We start from the raw sequence: 18,407 nt of genomic DNA, 5'->3' as shown, positions 1-18,407 counted from the left end.
AGTACCTGCACCCAAAAGAAAAGGATGAGTATAGTTTTTTTTTGTTCTTATTTACTGCCAATTTGGTTTGACCAACTATATAACCAAACTTTCTCGCGCTTACTTATTAGTGTCTGCAGACAACCGCACCGGACTGTGACCTGGGTGCGGTCAAAATATCTCTTTCTCGCTCTCACTTATAGCTGCGTCCGGTAGCGGTCCGGTGCGGTCGTACGTACGTCTGACCACCTTCCACACGATCTAACAGGCCTCGGACCGCAGCAAATGTGTAGTTCGGAACGCCCGTCAGTTACCTTTATTTGTGCAATAAAAAAACTTGGCACTTGGCTGCTTGGACATTGATAAAAAGTGCAGCACTACAACAATGACATTTTAGAAAAAAATACGCTGTCAAGTGTCAAACTCAACTGGATGCCGGATGCAATACTCTTTGGCCGGATGCCGGACGGGGACGGCTCGGGCGAGAATATTTTCTGATCGATATGTGGCCGCTATATTCAATAGACACAGAATTGGTCGTAAAGTGAACATTAGTCAAAATATTTGTGTTTGTAATCTATTTGCCAGTGTTTTATAAGTTACATAATGGAGGAGTTACACTCGTGCAGTTGTTGCTTGGTGCGGCCTCCGGAAAAGGGCCTCAGGACGTTGTATAAACATCTCGGCAAAACAGAGATATATTATGAAATGCTGAAAGACTGTTTTGATATAAATGTAAGTACAACAAATTCAGTTATTATGTACTTTTCCTGCTGTTGCTCAAATGGTCTTACTGTTATAGATTTTTTTTAGTCTATTTCTTTATCAATGCATACAAAAGACGAATATTCAATAAAAATCTCACAGCATAATGTTTAATATTATACTGCCTTCTGCCTGCCTTTTTATAATAGGTACAAAATTCAAAAATATATTTTGTGTCTATGCCACAAGGGCTCTTCCACAAGTCAATAGAGGTAGACCAAAAAAAGCCTGCAGCTCTGCAACAATTTTGATAGTACACACAGGCATTAATTTAAATGCCAAACTTCTATGACATATAATTAACACTGCACTTGCAGTGTGCGCTATCAAAATGTGTTGATGACGATGCCCTTATCTAAGTCTACAACAACAACAACATTTACAGTGACATCAGCCCTAGGAAGCACTTCTTGCCGAATCGTGTGGTAAATGTGTGGAACTCTTTACCAGAAACTGTTGTTACTGCACTGTCAGTGAACACTTTCAAAAATAGACTAGATACACATTTTAGAACTTTGAAAAGTGCAAAATAAAATACAAGTGCTCGATATACACGCATCAGCTCCAAGAGCTGCTAGTGTATCAAATAAATAATAATAATAATAATCATTTGTAACAACGCCGGGCAGCTTGTGGCGAGCTGTTGGGGACTAGCGACCCCACATACCTGAGTGCTCCTGGGGAGTTCTGTTACCCGCAAGGAGGGTGGGTGTAGCAGGATTCTCTGCCTCTGACTTGCCTTAACCGGCCGGCCAGCTCCAGGGGTGGAAGTGAAATATGCATAAGACGCGAGTTGGCACAGTGGCTGTTAACAGCCACCGGGTGGAAAGCTGCGCACGCCTCTCGACCCCCCCCCCCCCCCCCCTGAGCCGCTGTGGGGGCCCATTTTGTGAGGGCGAGTCACCGGCTTCCGGAAATATAATTGCATACCGTTTTATTAGGCAGGAGTCCGGTTTTGAGCTACAGGATAAAATAATCAGACGCCTGCCTAATAAAATAGTATGCAATTTTATTTCCGGCAGACGGTGACTCCCCCACACAAGATGGGCCCCCACAAAAAGCGACATCTAGGATGGCTCGAGGGCAACACCGCTTTTAGTATTATTATTATTCAATAAATAATTACTAATGAATTTAAGTGATTAGTATTTTTTATCTTAGATTCATTGGTCATTAATTTTATTATGTTGTAACTTGTAGTTCGAGATAGGAAATGAGGAATGTGGGATCTGCGAGGTGTGCGTGGTGCGGCTGCGGGACGCGAGCGACTTCAAGCTGCAAGTGCAGCGCAGCCAGGCCGAGCTGCGCGCGCGGCTTAAGGGAGTGCTCACTGCCAGTAAGATACTATACAACACGTATGATACTCATATTTAATACATTTGTGTCCAAAAATGCATGTTTCTAGTATTTTTAAGGATCAATAACCAAAATAGCAAAACAGGAACACTTATAGTTTCGTTTTCGGTCTTCAGTCTGTCTTATGTCACATCACACCCATTTATTTATTTCAAAAACTATAGGCTAGTGAAATTTTCATTATAGGTGTATTTTTTTAATGTATTTTAGCGAAAATTATTAAATTCTTCTTGAAGATCCGTAATGGAAATAACAGTTTTTCAAAAAACCCTTTCCAACATCAACATAACACAAGGTTGTGGATTTAACTTGCCCTCGTAAGACCCAGGCCAATTTTTGCGCGTAAGAATTTGGAACTTTCTTTTATTTCTATAAGAGCGTCCGCTAGTTCGCGCGTGTGCACGGAGCGGGCGACGGGTTGACGAAAGATTGGATGAGCGCCGCTAAGTGACGCTCCGTGCCGCGCTTGAACCATCCTTTTTTTTTTACAGGTGACAAGTTGAAAATAAAGTTTGAGAAAGCTTCTGCAGATAAAACAATCATAAGTGAGTATATTAGTCTTTTTGATTGAAATTACAAACTTTTATTTAGCTTCACCTGTCCGTTACTCCCGTTGTTTTTCTGGTCTGTAATCAAATCTTTCAGCTGAAAATTTGCAAGTTTTTACTGACTGAAGCGGAGCCCTAAAAATACATGTTTTTCGTATAAGTTTTTGGTACAAGCTTTTACCGTTGACTGTACTTTTCTTTCCACAGGAAATTAATACTCATCGAGACAATTCTAACAACCCCAAACACAGTTTGCTTTATTTTATCACAAAGTTCCCATTGCTACCTCGTGTCTCCATCATCAGATCAGCTCCGTATCATCATATTGTATTGTCATCCGATTTACATAATTATGTATGCAAAATTTCAGCTCAATCGGGAAGTGGTCAAATTTAGCTTCCAAGATTTGACCCACACTCACTAACACGCTAACATACATACTAACAGGACAAGTTAAATAAAAGCTTGTAAAAATGGCTGTCAAATTTGAATAAATGCTATTAGAAAATAAAATTGCATTCAATTTAAATTTCATTGGAGGTATGTATTTTGTATTAATATTAGGACCCTGGGACGTTAGAGGTTATTGCCCGAGTGTTAAATGTAGTGTTGTCTGCCTTGTTGCAGACGACATCAAGCTGGAGAAGTCCGAGGTCGAGATGGCTGACGGCGAGGTCGTGTCAGGTGTGTACCGAAATTAGTAAGACATTTCTCATACGGGGAAATAAAGAAAAACGTAACAACTGCGTAATAAATGACAGTCTGTACACTAATCATTTTCTTTAAAAACATTGTAAAACATATTACGTCTGCTTTTCTATTTATCAGTTTATCCTCTATAACAAATATTGACTGATTTTCCATCGGATCGGCAATCGGATACTACCAGCTGTGAAGTTGTAATTATTTTTTATACTTTCAGTGGCCATTTACGGCGGACCACCAGCGCCTTCAGCGCAACCCGTTGCTGCCGTGTCTAACCGCATCTCTTTTGCGTCAGATCCGACCCTCACCAACCTCGACACTACCGAGCCGGCTCCGGCTTCTAACCGCACTAAAGTGCACGAGTGCGATATATGCCACAAAACATTCAAAAACCCAAATGCGAAAACTAAACTCATAATCCACCGCCGCACCCACACTGGAGAGAAACCGTACTCGTGCAATGTATGCAACAAAAGATTCGCACAAAAGAGCCACTTAAATAGTCATTACGCATACCACATTGGGAAGTTCAAATTCTCTTGCGAACAATGCGACACGAGATTCACGCAAAAAAACCAATGGGTTGTACATATGCGGATACACACTGGTGAAAGACCGTACTCGTGTGAAATATGCAACAAAACATTCAAACAAAAAGGACACTTAACCGTTCATAAAAGAAATCATTCTAAATATGATCCTAGTTGTGTAGAACCCGGAGAAATAACAGTATGCAAAACAGAGTGTGCAGAAGAATCGAAAAATCAAGTCCTCACCGAACATAAGTATTTCCCATGTGATATATGCAAAAAACAATTTGCAGAAGAAAATTATTTAAACACTCATTTAAAAAATCATCCTGGTGATTATCCATTCACCTGTGAAACTTGCGATAGGAAATTCAAGACGCAGTCTGCATTAGATATTCATAAGTACGATCACACGGGAGGAAAACCTTTTAAATGTGAAGAATGCAGTAAACGATATACATCAAAAAGCGCTTTAAGACTTCATGCAAGAATTCACTCCGAAGACTATAGATTCCCGTGTGATGTGTGTAATAAACGATTCCTACATAAAGACGCTATGAGCATACACATGCGTGTACACACTGGTGAAAAGCCTTATACGTGTGAGATATGCCAAAGGAAGTTCCCATATAGATGTGGCTTAAAAAATCATTTATTAGTACAACATAAACAAATAATGGACAAACAGTTCTGTTGCGATATTTGTGGGAAACGATTTGCACTACAGGGAACATTAAGTAAACATTTGAATAAACACGCTGAGAAGGAAAAGGCAGAAAAAGCTATTAAGGAAGGGAGGAAAGAAGATCTCAAAAATTTTATGTGCGAAATATGTAGCAAACGGTTTTCAACGAAAGGTATCTTAAGAAACCACAGAGAAATACACAATGAAGAAAAACCTTTTGAGTGCGAAGTATGCCATAAGAAATTTCGGATGAAGAAGTATTTAGAAGATCACATGAAGGTGCATGAGAGCTTCAAACAACACGCTTGTGAAGTATGTGGCCAACAGTTTAGACATAAATCTGCCTTAACGGTTCATATCCGACGAATGCATTCAGACATCAGGCCACATTGTTGTGACGTTTGTAAAAAGGCTTTTCCAGTACTTGCTGAATTAAAAGCGCATTATCGTGTACACACTGGTGAGAGACCGTATGCTTGCGAGATATGCTATAAGAAATTTCAGCGCCATAATGGAGTTAAGAAACATCTTATAAGTGTTCATCATGAGAAACCTTCAAAGTTTGTTAAACTAAAAGAATATAATAATCCTTACTGAATGGAAGTTGTATTTAAATTTTAAAAATATATGTATATTAAAACGTTTACTTTTACTATTGTTTTATGCATTGTAATAAAAACATAGTATGTAACTTTTCATTCTGCATATCTATATAGAACTGTGATAAGGTTTGGTACACTGTCTAAAAAGTTATTATAAAAAAAAAGTTCGATAGCGTTTATGTATTCCACAAATTGTGAATACTAACTATTAAAGCATCATGAAATCTAATGGGCATGCTTTGACAGACAGTAGAAATGACTTTATAGGCTGTGTGACTGACAGCTATAATTTTACTGCCAATGACGGCTTTGAAAAGATCAGAAACAAGAAAGCGTGACTGTGGCACACCCCTCGCACCATCCCAACCCAACAGACAATATGTTGAAGTGAGGTAGTGGGTAGGCCCACCCATCAACAAACCTAACAGGAGAAATTCTTTGGACGATAAGCACCCCATTCTAGGTGTGGAGGTCCCCTATACTTGCCCTTAGAGATAAAGTTAGATGTAGGTACTCGATTAAACAGACGCCAGATGGATATTATTCCTTAAAACCTAGTGTGATTCAGGTTGAGACCGGTACCATGGTCTTGATATAATGACCAATTGTCATTATATCATTATTATGTGTATCTCCGTTTTAAAACTCTCGGGTCTTTCGATCCCGGTCATTTATAAGGCGTGCGTGGGGATATAGATCCAACACGTAGAGGCCGTTTGGAGAGATTTGATGTCATGTAGAACGCCTGCTGGAACCCATTCATGGGTACATCAATAGATACCCGTGAACCGGTTTCAGCAGGCATTGGAAGCTATTGTAGAGAATATGGACAGAGTACTGGTCTATGGTTTAAGTTTGGGTGAAAAAAAGACTGGGCTATTGCAAAGAAGTCCGGACACCTGCCATAACATTGCTTGCACAAGTTATCGAGGCAGGCGGTGACTCGCCACTCGTTAGATGGGCACCTGATGCGCCATCGTTAAGACGGCCAGGCGCAACACCGGCGTGAGCGGCTCAGGGGTGTCGAGAGGTGTGCTGCGCTTTCTCCGAAGTTACTCGCGGCGTTATGCCCTTTAACACTTCCACCCCTGGAGCATATAGCTCTTACGACTCCCCTCTGGACATCCAATGAAGGCAAGCCAGTGCTGAGAGTCCGACGAAGACACGCCGGAGACGGAGACCCTGACCGACTCTCTGGAGCACTCGGGTCCGTGGGGTCGTCACTCCCCAACAGCTCGCCACAAGCTGCCCTGCGGGCTCATTATTATTATTATTATAGCCTCTATATTTTCATACTCTTTTCAATTATTTAGTTTCTATTTTAGTTTTTAAATTTGGTTAAAATATGTTTTTAAGGTGTTGTTGTTTCTGTTGATTTTTCTTTCTTGGGGTATGGATCCCGTTTGGGTAAAGGCCTCCTCCCATTTATTATTATCATACTCATTATCAACTAAAATGTTGAACAATTCAGGATCTGGAAAAAACTCACAAAGAAATAGGAATTAGGGTTGTTGCAAAGGTTAAATAAATAAATAAACCCTAGTCCTTAGTTGCAGGGCAAATGGCCGCCGATCTTCGGCTAATGATGGACCTCGCCTTTATCTCAATCTCAACGAGGTTTGTATAGCACAAACCTTCGTTAGTAAAGTTCTGCGCAGCGGGCTCTCTTCAGGACTTTCGTTTTTTGGAACATTTGCTGTGTTATATACATATTTTTTAGACGAGTGAATACTATAAAATTAGTGGCATCTTAAAGTACCGTGGCAGGCAATATTACTTCAATATAACTTTATATTGTACATACATTTAATGAATATAAGATATTGTTTATGGAAATTATAAAAACTATTTACTGCTTATTTGTAATTAAATCACACATTTTATGGCTGATTTTTATTTCTTCAGTTTCCACACTAACGGAAATCCTTTCCATTTACATTTTGTCACTAGGTACTTCAAAAAAAAACTACCTATCATATTGTTCGAACAATTAAAACAAAAATATGTATGGGATGCGTACAGTCAGCAGCCGAAGTTGCTAAGCGGGCGAGGTGTTCAAAATGATCTTGACGCGACTTTATTGTTAAGAGAATAAGAGCTAGTCAAGATAATTTTGAACACCTCGCCCGCCTAGCAACTTCTGCTGCTAACTGTACAGTTACTGCGTTTCAACCTTGATTTTTAGGGTTCCGTACCCAAATGGTAAAAACGGGACCCTATTACTAAGACTCCGCTGTCCGTCTGTCACTAGGCTGTATCTCATGAACCGTGATAGCTAGACAGTTGAAATTTTCACAGATGATGTATTTCTGTTGCCGCTATAACAACAAATACTAAAAACAGAATAATATGCAACAGCATCCTACGAATGATAGCTGACAGGGTAGACTGTCCCTACTTGTCGCACTGTGAGGGATTGCATTTCCCCATCTGTATTGTATTATTTTAAATCTAAGTTCGTTGTACATACTAACCCCTTAGTTTGTAAGTTCTACTAATATAAATGTCTCCATGTGTTACACGCAATGAAAATATTCATTCATTCATTCAATATAAATATTTAAATGGGGCTCCCATACAACAAACGTGATTTTTTTGCTGTTTTTTCCGTAATGGTACGGAACCCTTCGTGCGCGAGTCCGACTCGCACTTGGCCGGTTTTTTCAAAGTAGTGACGTTTTGTTCATCATAGCATTTCAGTACATACTTACCTACCCACCTGGTTTCATCATCATTATAACTTAAGAGATTTGCTCTTGTCGGTGGAGTAATTGCCAATCCTTTCTTTCCTGAGCCAGTTTTTTGATTTGCTCGTACGATGCATTATCTTTTACTTGGCTCAGATATGTGATTCTGGGCTTTCCACTGCCTCTCGTCTTTTTAATTTTCCCTTCCAGGATGTTTAGGAAAAAGTTGTCGTTTCGTATTAGGTGTCCACTTGTTTTAGAAGGTTCTTATCCTTTCATTTCATCGAATTCTAAGTAAAATTGTTACCTGTGTAGCGCACTAGCGCAGCGCGCACATAGCATGTCGGTGAGTCTAGAATAAAAAGTTTTTGTCTAATAAACTTAGATACGAGTAAAATATGCGCACTTCCCTCACTCGCCCTCTTATTAGGACCGCCTCTATAAAAAACCCGGCCAAGTGCGAGTCGGACTCGCGCACCGAGGGTTCCGTACATTACATCATTTTAACAATGTATTTTTTATGCAAAACGTTAGTGAAAGATAAATTGCGGTTTACGATTTATGAAGTATTAAAAAAAACTACTTACCAGATCTCGTTCAAACCACTTTTCGGTGGAAGTTTGCATGGTAATGTACATCATATATTTTTTTTTAGTTTTATCATTTATTTTAGAAGTTACAGGGGGGGGACACACACATTTTACAACTTTGGAAGTGTCTCTCGCGCAAACTATTCAGTTTAGAAAAAAATTATATTAGAAACCTCAATATCATTTTTGAAGACCTATCCATAGATACCCCACACGTATGGGTTTGATAAAAAAATTTTTTTGAGTTTCAGTTCCAAGTATTTATTGTTTTTTTTGTGTGAAAATCTTAATGCGGTACACAGAATACATCTACTTACCAAGTTTCGACAGTATATAGTTCTTATAGTTTCAGAGAAAAGTGGCTGTGACATACGGACGGACAGACAGACAGACATGACGATAAGGGTTCCGTTTTTTGCCATTTAGCTACGGAACCCTAAAAATAAGAATTGACTCTTATCTGGTCCAACAGATATCTTTGGGTATTCAGCGTGGCAATGCAGCTAGCATAATTGGGACGTTTGGGCCAGGTAGGGAACAGTTCGGGGCTTAATTGTTAGAATAGCATATTTTTTGTTTGTTTGATTTTGGTTTTTATTTTTCATTTTTGACGAAGTGTGTTGTGGATACTATTTTTGTGTGTAGCAACTATGACGAAGCCTGCGCTGTGGATTGATATTGTGTTTAATTTGTTTTACTTTCTTGCTTAATTAATAGAGAGGAGATTTCAATCTTACATATAAAATTAAATTTCGGCTAATTAAATAAAACTCACTCACACAGTTATCATAACAATATTCTAAGATGACCAGCACAGGCACTTCTAGGGAATTTGTAGAAAAAAAATGTAGAAACCCGAAATACAATAAACATGTTTATTGAATTTTACTTTGCCATTACAATTGAAATATGAAACTTACTTATATGAAATGTTCAAAACAAGTACTTACAGATTTGTTTAATGAAATTATATTGACCTATTTAAGTAATAATAATGTTAAATCATTTTACGGTTTAGACTCACTTGTTTTAGTCACTCGCGCGACATGTTTCGGAGAGCCTAGGCTATAATAATGTGTTCGGACAACACAGTGGTCCACAATTTCTGTCAATAAAAATACTTAGACTTTGCAATAGACGACGACGAGCTTATCTTATCTTATGGTTTTCGGGGGCCCTTGCGGATACACTTCGACCCATAGGGATCTTTTGTGCAGTTACCCCCTAGAAAAGATCCGTCCGCTACTCAAGAGCTTTCCCCAATATCTCCATATGCGGATGATGGAGCTCATGGGTAGCGTTTTGAATTCCTTTGGTTCCAGATAGCCTGTTCCAAAGTCCTTCATTATTTGTCTGGCTAGGGCGTGACATTCACACATCAGGTGTTCTACTGTCTCTTCCTCTTCGCCACACATACGACAATTCCTTTGACCTCGTAATGGCCAGTAAACACCCCCGTTATTATTTGGAGTTGTCGTTTGCTAAGTTTCCAAAGCTTTTTGCTCCAACCGGAGTCTACCCCTTGTATAAACTGTCCCATTACTTCTGATGTTTGGTCTAACTAACCAGAGTCTAGTACATAAAGAAGCCTGACAAGCCCCATATAACGCCGCGAGAATCACGATGTTGTAGATGACATTTCAAAAAATACATTTTAGTTATTTGCGTATGAAAACTGCCACCCTACTGCTATCTATAATTTCAAAACGTAAAATTTCACTTAACTAACCGCAGTTACAGTCACAAAAAATAGATTTGACACATTCATTGCCAGCGACCCACTGGTAAAGAATGCCTCATGGCACTAAGTTCGCCTGTTGTACAATAAAGTATAAAGAAATTAAATAATAATGTGCCTAAAATGCTTTTATTGTGCTTTAATTGCACTATTATGCATATGACAGTGGCCACGAACGTAGGATTAGACGTTAAGAAGTCACAAAAGCAGCAAGGCGACAGATTTTATTCTTATAATCTCCTGCATACAATTTTTGATCAATAAGATCCTGCGTACAATTATTTGTACATATTCCACAATTTATTTTGAACTTTTATTGTGTAACTAAGGTTTCCAAATAAAAAAACAAAACAACTGCTTCTGGGCACCCTACCGAGCGACTACGACTTAGCCCAATTTTTTCATTTTTATTTATAAATATTTAACTTTTTAGTCTAAGGATGATAAATCTAAAATGGAAAATATTATAAAACGTGCGAGGCACGCGGTGTTGTATGAAAGTTCGTTGTCTTGAAATTTCACTAGTCTCTGATTATACCCATTATTTAATTACCACAGATTTCGAGGGCTTCTCTTTATGAATACGTAAAAGATGTTTCCTGAGACCATCAGATCGAGCAAATTTCATTTGACAGATTTCACAAACGTACGGTTTCTCTCCAGTATGCGTTCTATAATGGAATTTTAAGGCGGATAGTTCAGCGAATCCTTTTTTACATACATCGCAAGGATATGGTCGCTCGTCCGTGTGCAGTCGACGCACATGAATATCTAAAGTCGTCTTTTGTCTAAATTGCTTATTGCACACTTTACAAGAGTGTAGCTTAAGTCCGCTATGTATAAGCATGTGGTCTCGCAAAATTGTTGTGCGTCCAAATCGCTTGTGACATATTTCGCAGGAAAAGCGTTTCTCACCCGTGTGTATTTTAATATGACGTTTAAAACTCGACCGGTGTGTAAACTGTAGGCCACAAACTTCACAGGCGTGTTGCTTCTCATTTCCGTGCACCTTTACGTGCACTTCCAAATACTTTTTCAGACGGAATTTCTTATGACATGTTTCGCATTCGAACGGTGTTTCTTCAGTATGGATTTCTTTATGACTTTTTAAGATACCTGCTAATGCAAATCGTTTGTGACATATTTCACACTCATATGGCTTTGGGTCATCCTGTTTTCCTTCTTTTGCTTCCTTTTCCTTTTCTTCGTGTAGTTCCTTATGGTTAAATAAATTCCCCTGTAGTGCAAACCGTTTCCCACAGACATCGCAACCGTACTTTTTTTCCACAGGATGAGATTCGAAATGACTTTTTCTATGAAAAGTTAAGTGGCTTCTATGTCCATATTTTTTATTGCACATATCACACGCGTACGGTTTTTCACCGGTGTGTGTCCGCATATGTACGATCCACTGGTGTTTATGTAGGAATCGTTTGTTGCATACTTCGCAAGAGAATCTAAACTTTCCCATGTGGAGTGCGTAATGAGTATTTAAGTGGTATTTTTGCATAAATCTTTTGTCACATACGTTGCACGCATAAGGCTTCTCTCCAGTGTGGGAGCGGCGATGGATTACAAGTTTGGACCTGGCATTTGGGTTGTCGAAGGTTTTTTGGCATATGTCGCACGAGTGTACTATAAGGTGGCTGGAAGCCGAAGCCAACTCGGAACTGTCGAGGTCGATGAGCGTCGGAACGGGCGCCGGACTGGGGTTGGACGTAGTAACAACGGGTTCCGCTGAATGAGCAGGCGGTCCCTTTTGGATGGCCACAGAAACTGGAAAAAAATTATAACCTTTAAAAAAAATAAAGAACCGATGATTTAACTACCAAGTATCGTCTACTCTACATATTTTGTTATATTGATCTGCAATTTCTCTTTTCAACAAAAAACTCATCAGTTGAGCCGTCTTTGAAAAATCAGGAAACATCACATCATTTAAAAGTATACAATCTCATACATGTACGGCCCTTCTTAATGACGATAAATGATAAAACGTGCCATTGACGTGGACGTCCATAGTGAAGTTTTAGTAGTAATAAAAGCACCCGATTTATCTGTACGGTATACATCCAGTACCTGAGACGATCTCGCCATCTGCCATCTCGACCTCGGACTTCTCCACCTTAATATCGCCTGCAGGAAAATAATACTTATTAATACTTGAATAAACGTCCAAAACATAGGTTTCTGAAAAAAAAATTACGTTTCATAACTTTTTTTTTATTGCACATCACAAGAAAATAAACCAAGTCAGCAATTTATCTAGTGCTTCTTTCTAGTCATAGGCCCTAGTTAGCGAATATATACAAATCTCTTTAAGAAAATATGTTAAAGAGTATAAAAGAAGTCTAGAATGATGAAATATTTTACAACGATAATACTCACGTATAATTGTTTCATCTTCAGGAGCTTTTTCCAACTTGATTTTTAACTTGTTACCTGTACAAAAATATGTAACAATCAGTAATTTCAAGTTTATCCTAGTTTATGGGGAGAAGCGGCCTCGTAACTTTATGAAAGAACAAATAAATAAATAATTCGTTATTTACTTACAGTACATATGCTACTACTTTACCCCACTAGTGCGGTAATTAGCATTTTACGTGCCTACGAGTATGTCGAAAATTTAAAGTATGTCGAATACTGTAAAACGTGAGAATAGATAAGTAATTCGCAACTCTTGTCGATTTAATGAATGAAATGAAATTGGAATTAAATGAATGAACGAATGAAATTTATTGATGTATGTTGAAAATGAGTTACATATTAAGCCTTAAAACAGGGGCTATGAGTGTGATTTTTCTGCCACAAATTTCTAAAAATAAAATGATCCAACGTTAGGTATCCCGAAAAGATAAAACACGGACAGGCAAAATATTGACATGGATTTAACAAAAAAAAATTTGCAACTGCAGGCAAAGTATAGCACTGGAGAAGGCATTTACCTAGGAGGGATCTACAAAAGAAACAGTTGTTAGTAGAATGATTAAAGCTTAAAATAAAAGTAGACAAAAAAACCGGCCAAGTGCGAGTCGGACTCGCGTTCCGTCCATTACACAATTCGTGGGTTAAAATGTGAGAGAAATGTCTTTAAAAAACCCGTAGGGGTCGGATCAATTACTAAATAATTAAGTCCGACTCACGCTTGACTGCACATTTCTAATATGTTTTCCTGTCATCTATAGATAAAGAACTATTTGTGTATTTTTTTCAAAAATTTTACCCAGTAGTTTCGGAGATAAAGGGGGGGGGGGGGGGTAGTCATTTTTTGCCTATTTTCTTGAATAACTTCTAAACTGAACAAGTTTGGGAACAAATCGAATTATTTTATTAAATATTCTGATTTGTTTTTTTTTTTTTTTCCTCCTTCACCACTGGAGGGCTTCGTCACTTTTTCTTTAATATATGACATCTATTACAGTTTTTAACTTCTAAACTGTTAATCCTAAAATTATAAAAAATATATATTTAAAATTCTCACAAGTAGCTCTTTCATTTGATATGTAACACAATAGTTTGAAAATTTTTTTTCTCATTTACCCCTCCAAAAAGTGGCCCCCATGTTTAAAGTTCATTTGTTTACGTTACATGCCCATCTTTCGGTCACAAACTTACATACGTGTACCAAATTTCAACTTAATTGGTCCAGTAGTTTTGGAGAAAATAGGCTGTGACAGACGGACAGACAGACAGACGCACAAGTGATCCTATTAAGGTTCAGTTTTTTCCTTTTGAGGTACGGAACCCTAATAAACATGCAATCAGTCATTTAGAGGTGTGAGAGAGATAAGAGAGGTGTGAATAGAGAAGAGAATGTGAAATCTTTAACTGCTTGTCAATTACAGTTCGCTAACATAGTTTTTTAAAGTTGGTAAGGCAAGCCTTACATATGAATCCCTGAAAAATAAGAGCGCGTGACTACGGCAGCATGGCAGGCATATATAAATAAAATAAATAAAATAAAATTCATTTATTTCAAGCTGCAAGGCTCATAATCAGTTTTTGCACGTCATAAAAATAATAAAAACAAATATAAAATTAAAATTGAAATCGAAAAATTGGTACCTATTAATAAAACAATAAAATAAATTTAAAGCATACACTAAGTCCCTATCCTATGCCAGTCTTAATTACATGCCTGTCACAGCAGTGCATGATGTAAGGACAGTCCACTCTGTCCGCGATCATCGCTAGGACTGTGTTGGGGCTGGCTCGCACCCGCTGGACCAAGGACGCGGCGCGCAGTCGCATAGTGGTATGAAAACACGCCGTGTGCGCTGCCGCGAACATTCCCGAGGCGCTGCAGTAGCGAGGCAGCCCCATCACTGCCCGGAACGCGTTGTTGTATTGGACGCGAAGTGCATTGTATGCTTTCTGTGTGTAGTTAGCCCACAGGCTGCACGTGTACAGCGACGTGCAGTAGGCTTTGAACAGCGTCAACTTCACGTCGCTGGAACACCGAGCAAACCTGCGCGCCAACATGTTAGCCCTTACACACAATGCCCTTCGCTCCCGTTCAATGTCAACGTTATCTTTCAGGTCAGCAGTAACGATATGCCCTAAATATTTAAATATGGTAGGAAAAACATACTATAAATGGTGTAATTATTCAGAGAGGATATATTGATAGATAGAATATGGAAAAATAGCTAGAGTTTTAGAATATGTAAATAAATAAATATTAGAGAACATTTTACACAAATCAACCTAGCCCCAAACTAAGTAAAGTGATAGTGTGATAACTTACTAGCAGTGATCACTCCCTTCAGCCGCGCCTGCAACTCGCCCTGGCTGCGCTGCACTTGCAGCTTGAAGTCGCTTGCGTCCCGCAGCCGCACCACGCACACGTCACAGATCCCACACTCGTCATTACCCATGCCTAGCTGAAAGTTGACATAAAAATTAGGTAACTACTGAACTAACTACAACCAATTGGGTCCCACATCGAACCCGGGGTCGCGGCAAACCTCGACGGTGTTGGCGAGATGACCTTGACGCCTTTGGCAGGAACTCGTGGGAGACAGGTCAAGACCGGGATACGTGGAAGGAGGCCTTTGCCCAGCAGTGGGACTAAATAAACTACTTAATTTGATTGGTAGCATAGCACCACTTATGAGCTGATGGTGAGAATAAGGATTTGGTCTTATTGATCATTTCATAAAACATATTTTTTATGAAAAACACTGGCTCCTATCAATGATTAATTAAGTAATGAAACTTTTGAATGATGTGATAAATATCATTTGGTATTTCCCAGTTGCTCGTCAGCGAAAGGAAATATAAAAAAGAATTCTACATTTCATAGGCCTGCTATTACATATAGTCTGTATCTTTAGGTATTTAAAAGAATGTAAACAAACCACAATGGTGTTTTATTGGGCAAGAAAATTCTTCAAGTCATTAATTTAACTTGATGTGAAAAACTTACAGAAATTTTACTACAATATATTATTTACTCAACATAACAACGAAGCTGCTATAATCGTGCTATTTTGTTAATAGGAATGTATCGGGATGATTTGATTATTCAATAGTAATTTAATGTTGTAACATATATTTGTAATATATAATATTTAGCCATTTGAGAATAGATGAAAACATTGTATGATTAAATGAAATAGGTTAAAGCCAGCACGATGAGATTCAGATCCAGGCAGTTTTGTATTTGGCTGGTTAACTGATAAATGTTTTAGGCAATGACCTTTTATTAATAATAGACGCGTGACGTTCATAGTTGACAAAACTAAAATGCATGCAATATTTAGACAATCTTGACACATTGGCGTCAGCCATACGACTTACTCAATATAGGTTCCGGAACCTATATTTGATGGCTCACAATCGAGCGCCTGGTACCATATCTACCTCCCTTTACTTACATCCATGGTTTCAGGTACCCGAAAATGTAAAAACACATTGTTTACATTTATTTAACTACCTTTAGGACCATACCAAGGGATACAAACTATAGGCATCGTAAATAATAGGCCGGTCCACACAGAACGAGCTTCGAGGAAATTGCCGCGCGAAGCAGGTCGCCCGCCCGCCCGCGTGCCTCGCCCTCGTTCTCTGAGGACCCGCCTAATGTAGCTTCCCTAAAGATTTTAACTCGTAGCCAAATGTAAGGCAACAAAGTCATATTTATCCCATCATCCAATTGCGTGTGGTGACCTAAAATCGTGAGTTCATAACACGCTCTAGCCGTATAGAATAAAAACATGTTTGGCCAAGATCCTTATCAAACAGACGAAAGGTTATATCGACCACAATGTTACAACATTAATACATGATTTTGAAGTTGTTTACTTACATTTATATTAAAGCAGTCTCTCAGCATGTCGTAATATATCTCTGTTTTGCCGAGATGTTTATACATAACCTTAAGGCCCTTCTCCGGCGGCCGCACCAGGCAACAGCTACAAGAGTGCAACTCCTCCATTATGTTTATGTATAAGGCACTGGCAATAACTGCCCACAACTAATAATACTTTATAATCTACTAATGAAATTTTGAGCAGAAATATTAATTTAATCGTGGCGATCCTCTCGAAGCAGCCATTGACACATCATTGACATAACATAACCGTAGACAATGTAATGTAATTGTTTTTTTTTTACGAATCTGTAGTGATGTACCGCTACTGTTGATATCATAATTTTTAAACAATAGTGCCAAGTTTTTGTTTATGATTTGGTACGATAGTACAAAAAACCGTAACGCTATCCAGACGGGGACAATTTTTCGCCAATCTGACTAAATTGCCTGATCAAATTAGGCCGTGCGGACGCAAACGCTAATTTGGCTCGCCGAATTCGACCGCCGATCATGATCGATAAAATGTGGGCGTACACAAGAATACCAATTTGTGACGTACTAGTATTCGCGTTTGGGGGCATTTTTTTTCAAGTTTAGAGCGCTCAAATATTACCATAAATATACAATTGGTGAAAGTTGGCATTCGCACCACCTGATTTGATCGGACAATTTAATCAGATTGGCGAAAACTTGTTCCCGTCTGGATAGCCTTAATTGACGGGCACACAGAACCGCAACCCCAAGGTCGCGAATCCGGCAAAAATCTCTTTCACGCTCTCACTTCTAGCTGCGTCCTTAACAGTCGTGCTGCTAACGATCTTAAAGCCTTAACACACTACCGCACTGCACGGCGACCTTGGTGCACCGCACCCTTGTAAGAATAGTAAGTGAGAGCGAGAAACAGATATCTTTCTCGCTCTCACTTATGGGTGCGACGCACCAAGGTCGCGGTGCGATGCGGTAGTGTGTTACAACTTTTATGGCCGTAACACATCATCGCACAATGACCTTAGTGCGGTGCGATGATGTGTTACCTTTACACAGGATCTATCGTCGTGCCTGTTCTAACAGGCTTCGGACAGAAATTTTTAATTTCGTGCCTTTTTCTACTGACAAAGTACAAACGACGACAGACTTATGCTTCTAAATGACTTAGCTTCTTGGTACGATTTCTTACCCGGTTTTGGTAGGAAGACCACCCTAACCTCTCTCCATACCTTTGGAATGTAACTTAGTGCTATACTTGCCCTATATAATTCCACTAGGTCATCTTTTATGTATCTATATCCTTTCTGCAGTAGTGCCGGCAGGACTCCGTCAGGGCCCGCAGTCTTGAAGGATGCAAAGGAGCTAATCGCCCATTCTACCCTCTCCTCCTCCACCACCTCCAATGCCGCCGCCCAGTCGGACTCCTCCCGACCTTCCTGTTCCTCTATTTCCGTCACCTCTTCGCAGTCCGGAAAGTGTGATTTCAGCATGACGCTTAGTATCTCTTCCGGTTCCATGACTAAGTCTCCATTCACTCTCAGACTACCCAGTTGGAACGCTCGGTCTCCCGCCAGCAGTTTCACTACTCGCGCTCCCTCTGAATAGCTGTTTATGTCTCCCGTGAACCTCCTCCAGCCCTCTAGTCTAGCTTTCTCTCTCAGTCTGGTGTATTTGTTTCTGACGTCTCTGTACGCGTCCCAGCTCTGAGAGTCATCCCTTTTTGTTGCTACTCTCATTGCCCTACGCACCTTCTTCCTTTCCTTCTGCAATTCTCTGTTCCACCAAGGCTGCCCTTTGCCTGTTTGTACTAGTTTCTCCGGGCACGCCTTATGGTATGCTCCTATTATGATATCTTTTATTCTGAGTGCCCCATTTTCTGGGTCATTCACATTCTCATATCTGACTCCCGAGATAG

General features: G+C 39.4%; 3 protein-coding genes across 4 annotated transcripts in view; 2 read left to right on the top strand and 1 right to left on the bottom strand.

The window, feature by feature from the left end:
• LOC134752121 (zinc finger protein ZFP2-like) overlaps window positions 1–18,407 on the top strand; it is a 138,964-nt gene that overhangs the window by 28,671 nt on the left and 91,886 nt on the right. The gene's annotated exons all lie outside the window — the stretch shown is intronic.
• LOC134752128 (gastrula zinc finger protein XlCGF57.1-like) lies at window positions 422–5,790 on the top strand. Of its 2 annotated transcripts, XM_063687712.1 has the most exons (5): window positions 422–714; window positions 1,945–2,080; window positions 2,592–2,645; window positions 3,276–3,332; window positions 3,571–5,790. In XM_063687712.1, the coding sequence occupies exons 1-5, from the start codon at window positions 586–588 to the stop codon at window positions 5,163–5,165; spliced, it is 1,971 nt and encodes a 656-aa protein (XP_063543782.1). In that variant the 5' UTR covers window positions 422–585; the 3' UTR covers window positions 5,166–5,790. The 2 variants fall into 2 exon arrangements, with proteins under 2 accessions (XP_063543782.1, XP_063543783.1); XM_063687713.1 differs by lacking the exon at window positions 2,592–2,645 and having other exon boundaries at window positions 423–714.
• On the bottom strand, window positions 10,702–16,734 carry LOC134752144 (gastrula zinc finger protein XlCGF57.1-like). The gene is made up of 5 exons (XM_063687737.1): window positions 16,499–16,734; window positions 14,936–15,071; window positions 12,574–12,627; window positions 12,265–12,321; window positions 10,702–11,961 (listed from the first exon to the last, which is right to left on the bottom strand). Exons 1-5 carry the CDS (start codon window positions 16,625–16,627, stop codon window positions 10,727–10,729), a joined length of 1,611 nt encoding a protein of 536 aa, XP_063543807.1. The 5' UTR covers window positions 16,628–16,734; the 3' UTR covers window positions 10,702–10,726.

This window comes from Cydia strobilella, chromosome 24 (genome assembly GCF_947568885.1).
Source record: "Cydia strobilella chromosome 24, ilCydStro3.1, whole genome shotgun sequence".
NCBI classification, from domain to species: Eukaryota; Metazoa; Arthropoda; class Insecta; order Lepidoptera; family Tortricidae; genus Cydia; species Cydia strobilella.
This window is presented reverse-complemented; position numbering and strand designations above follow the sequence as displayed.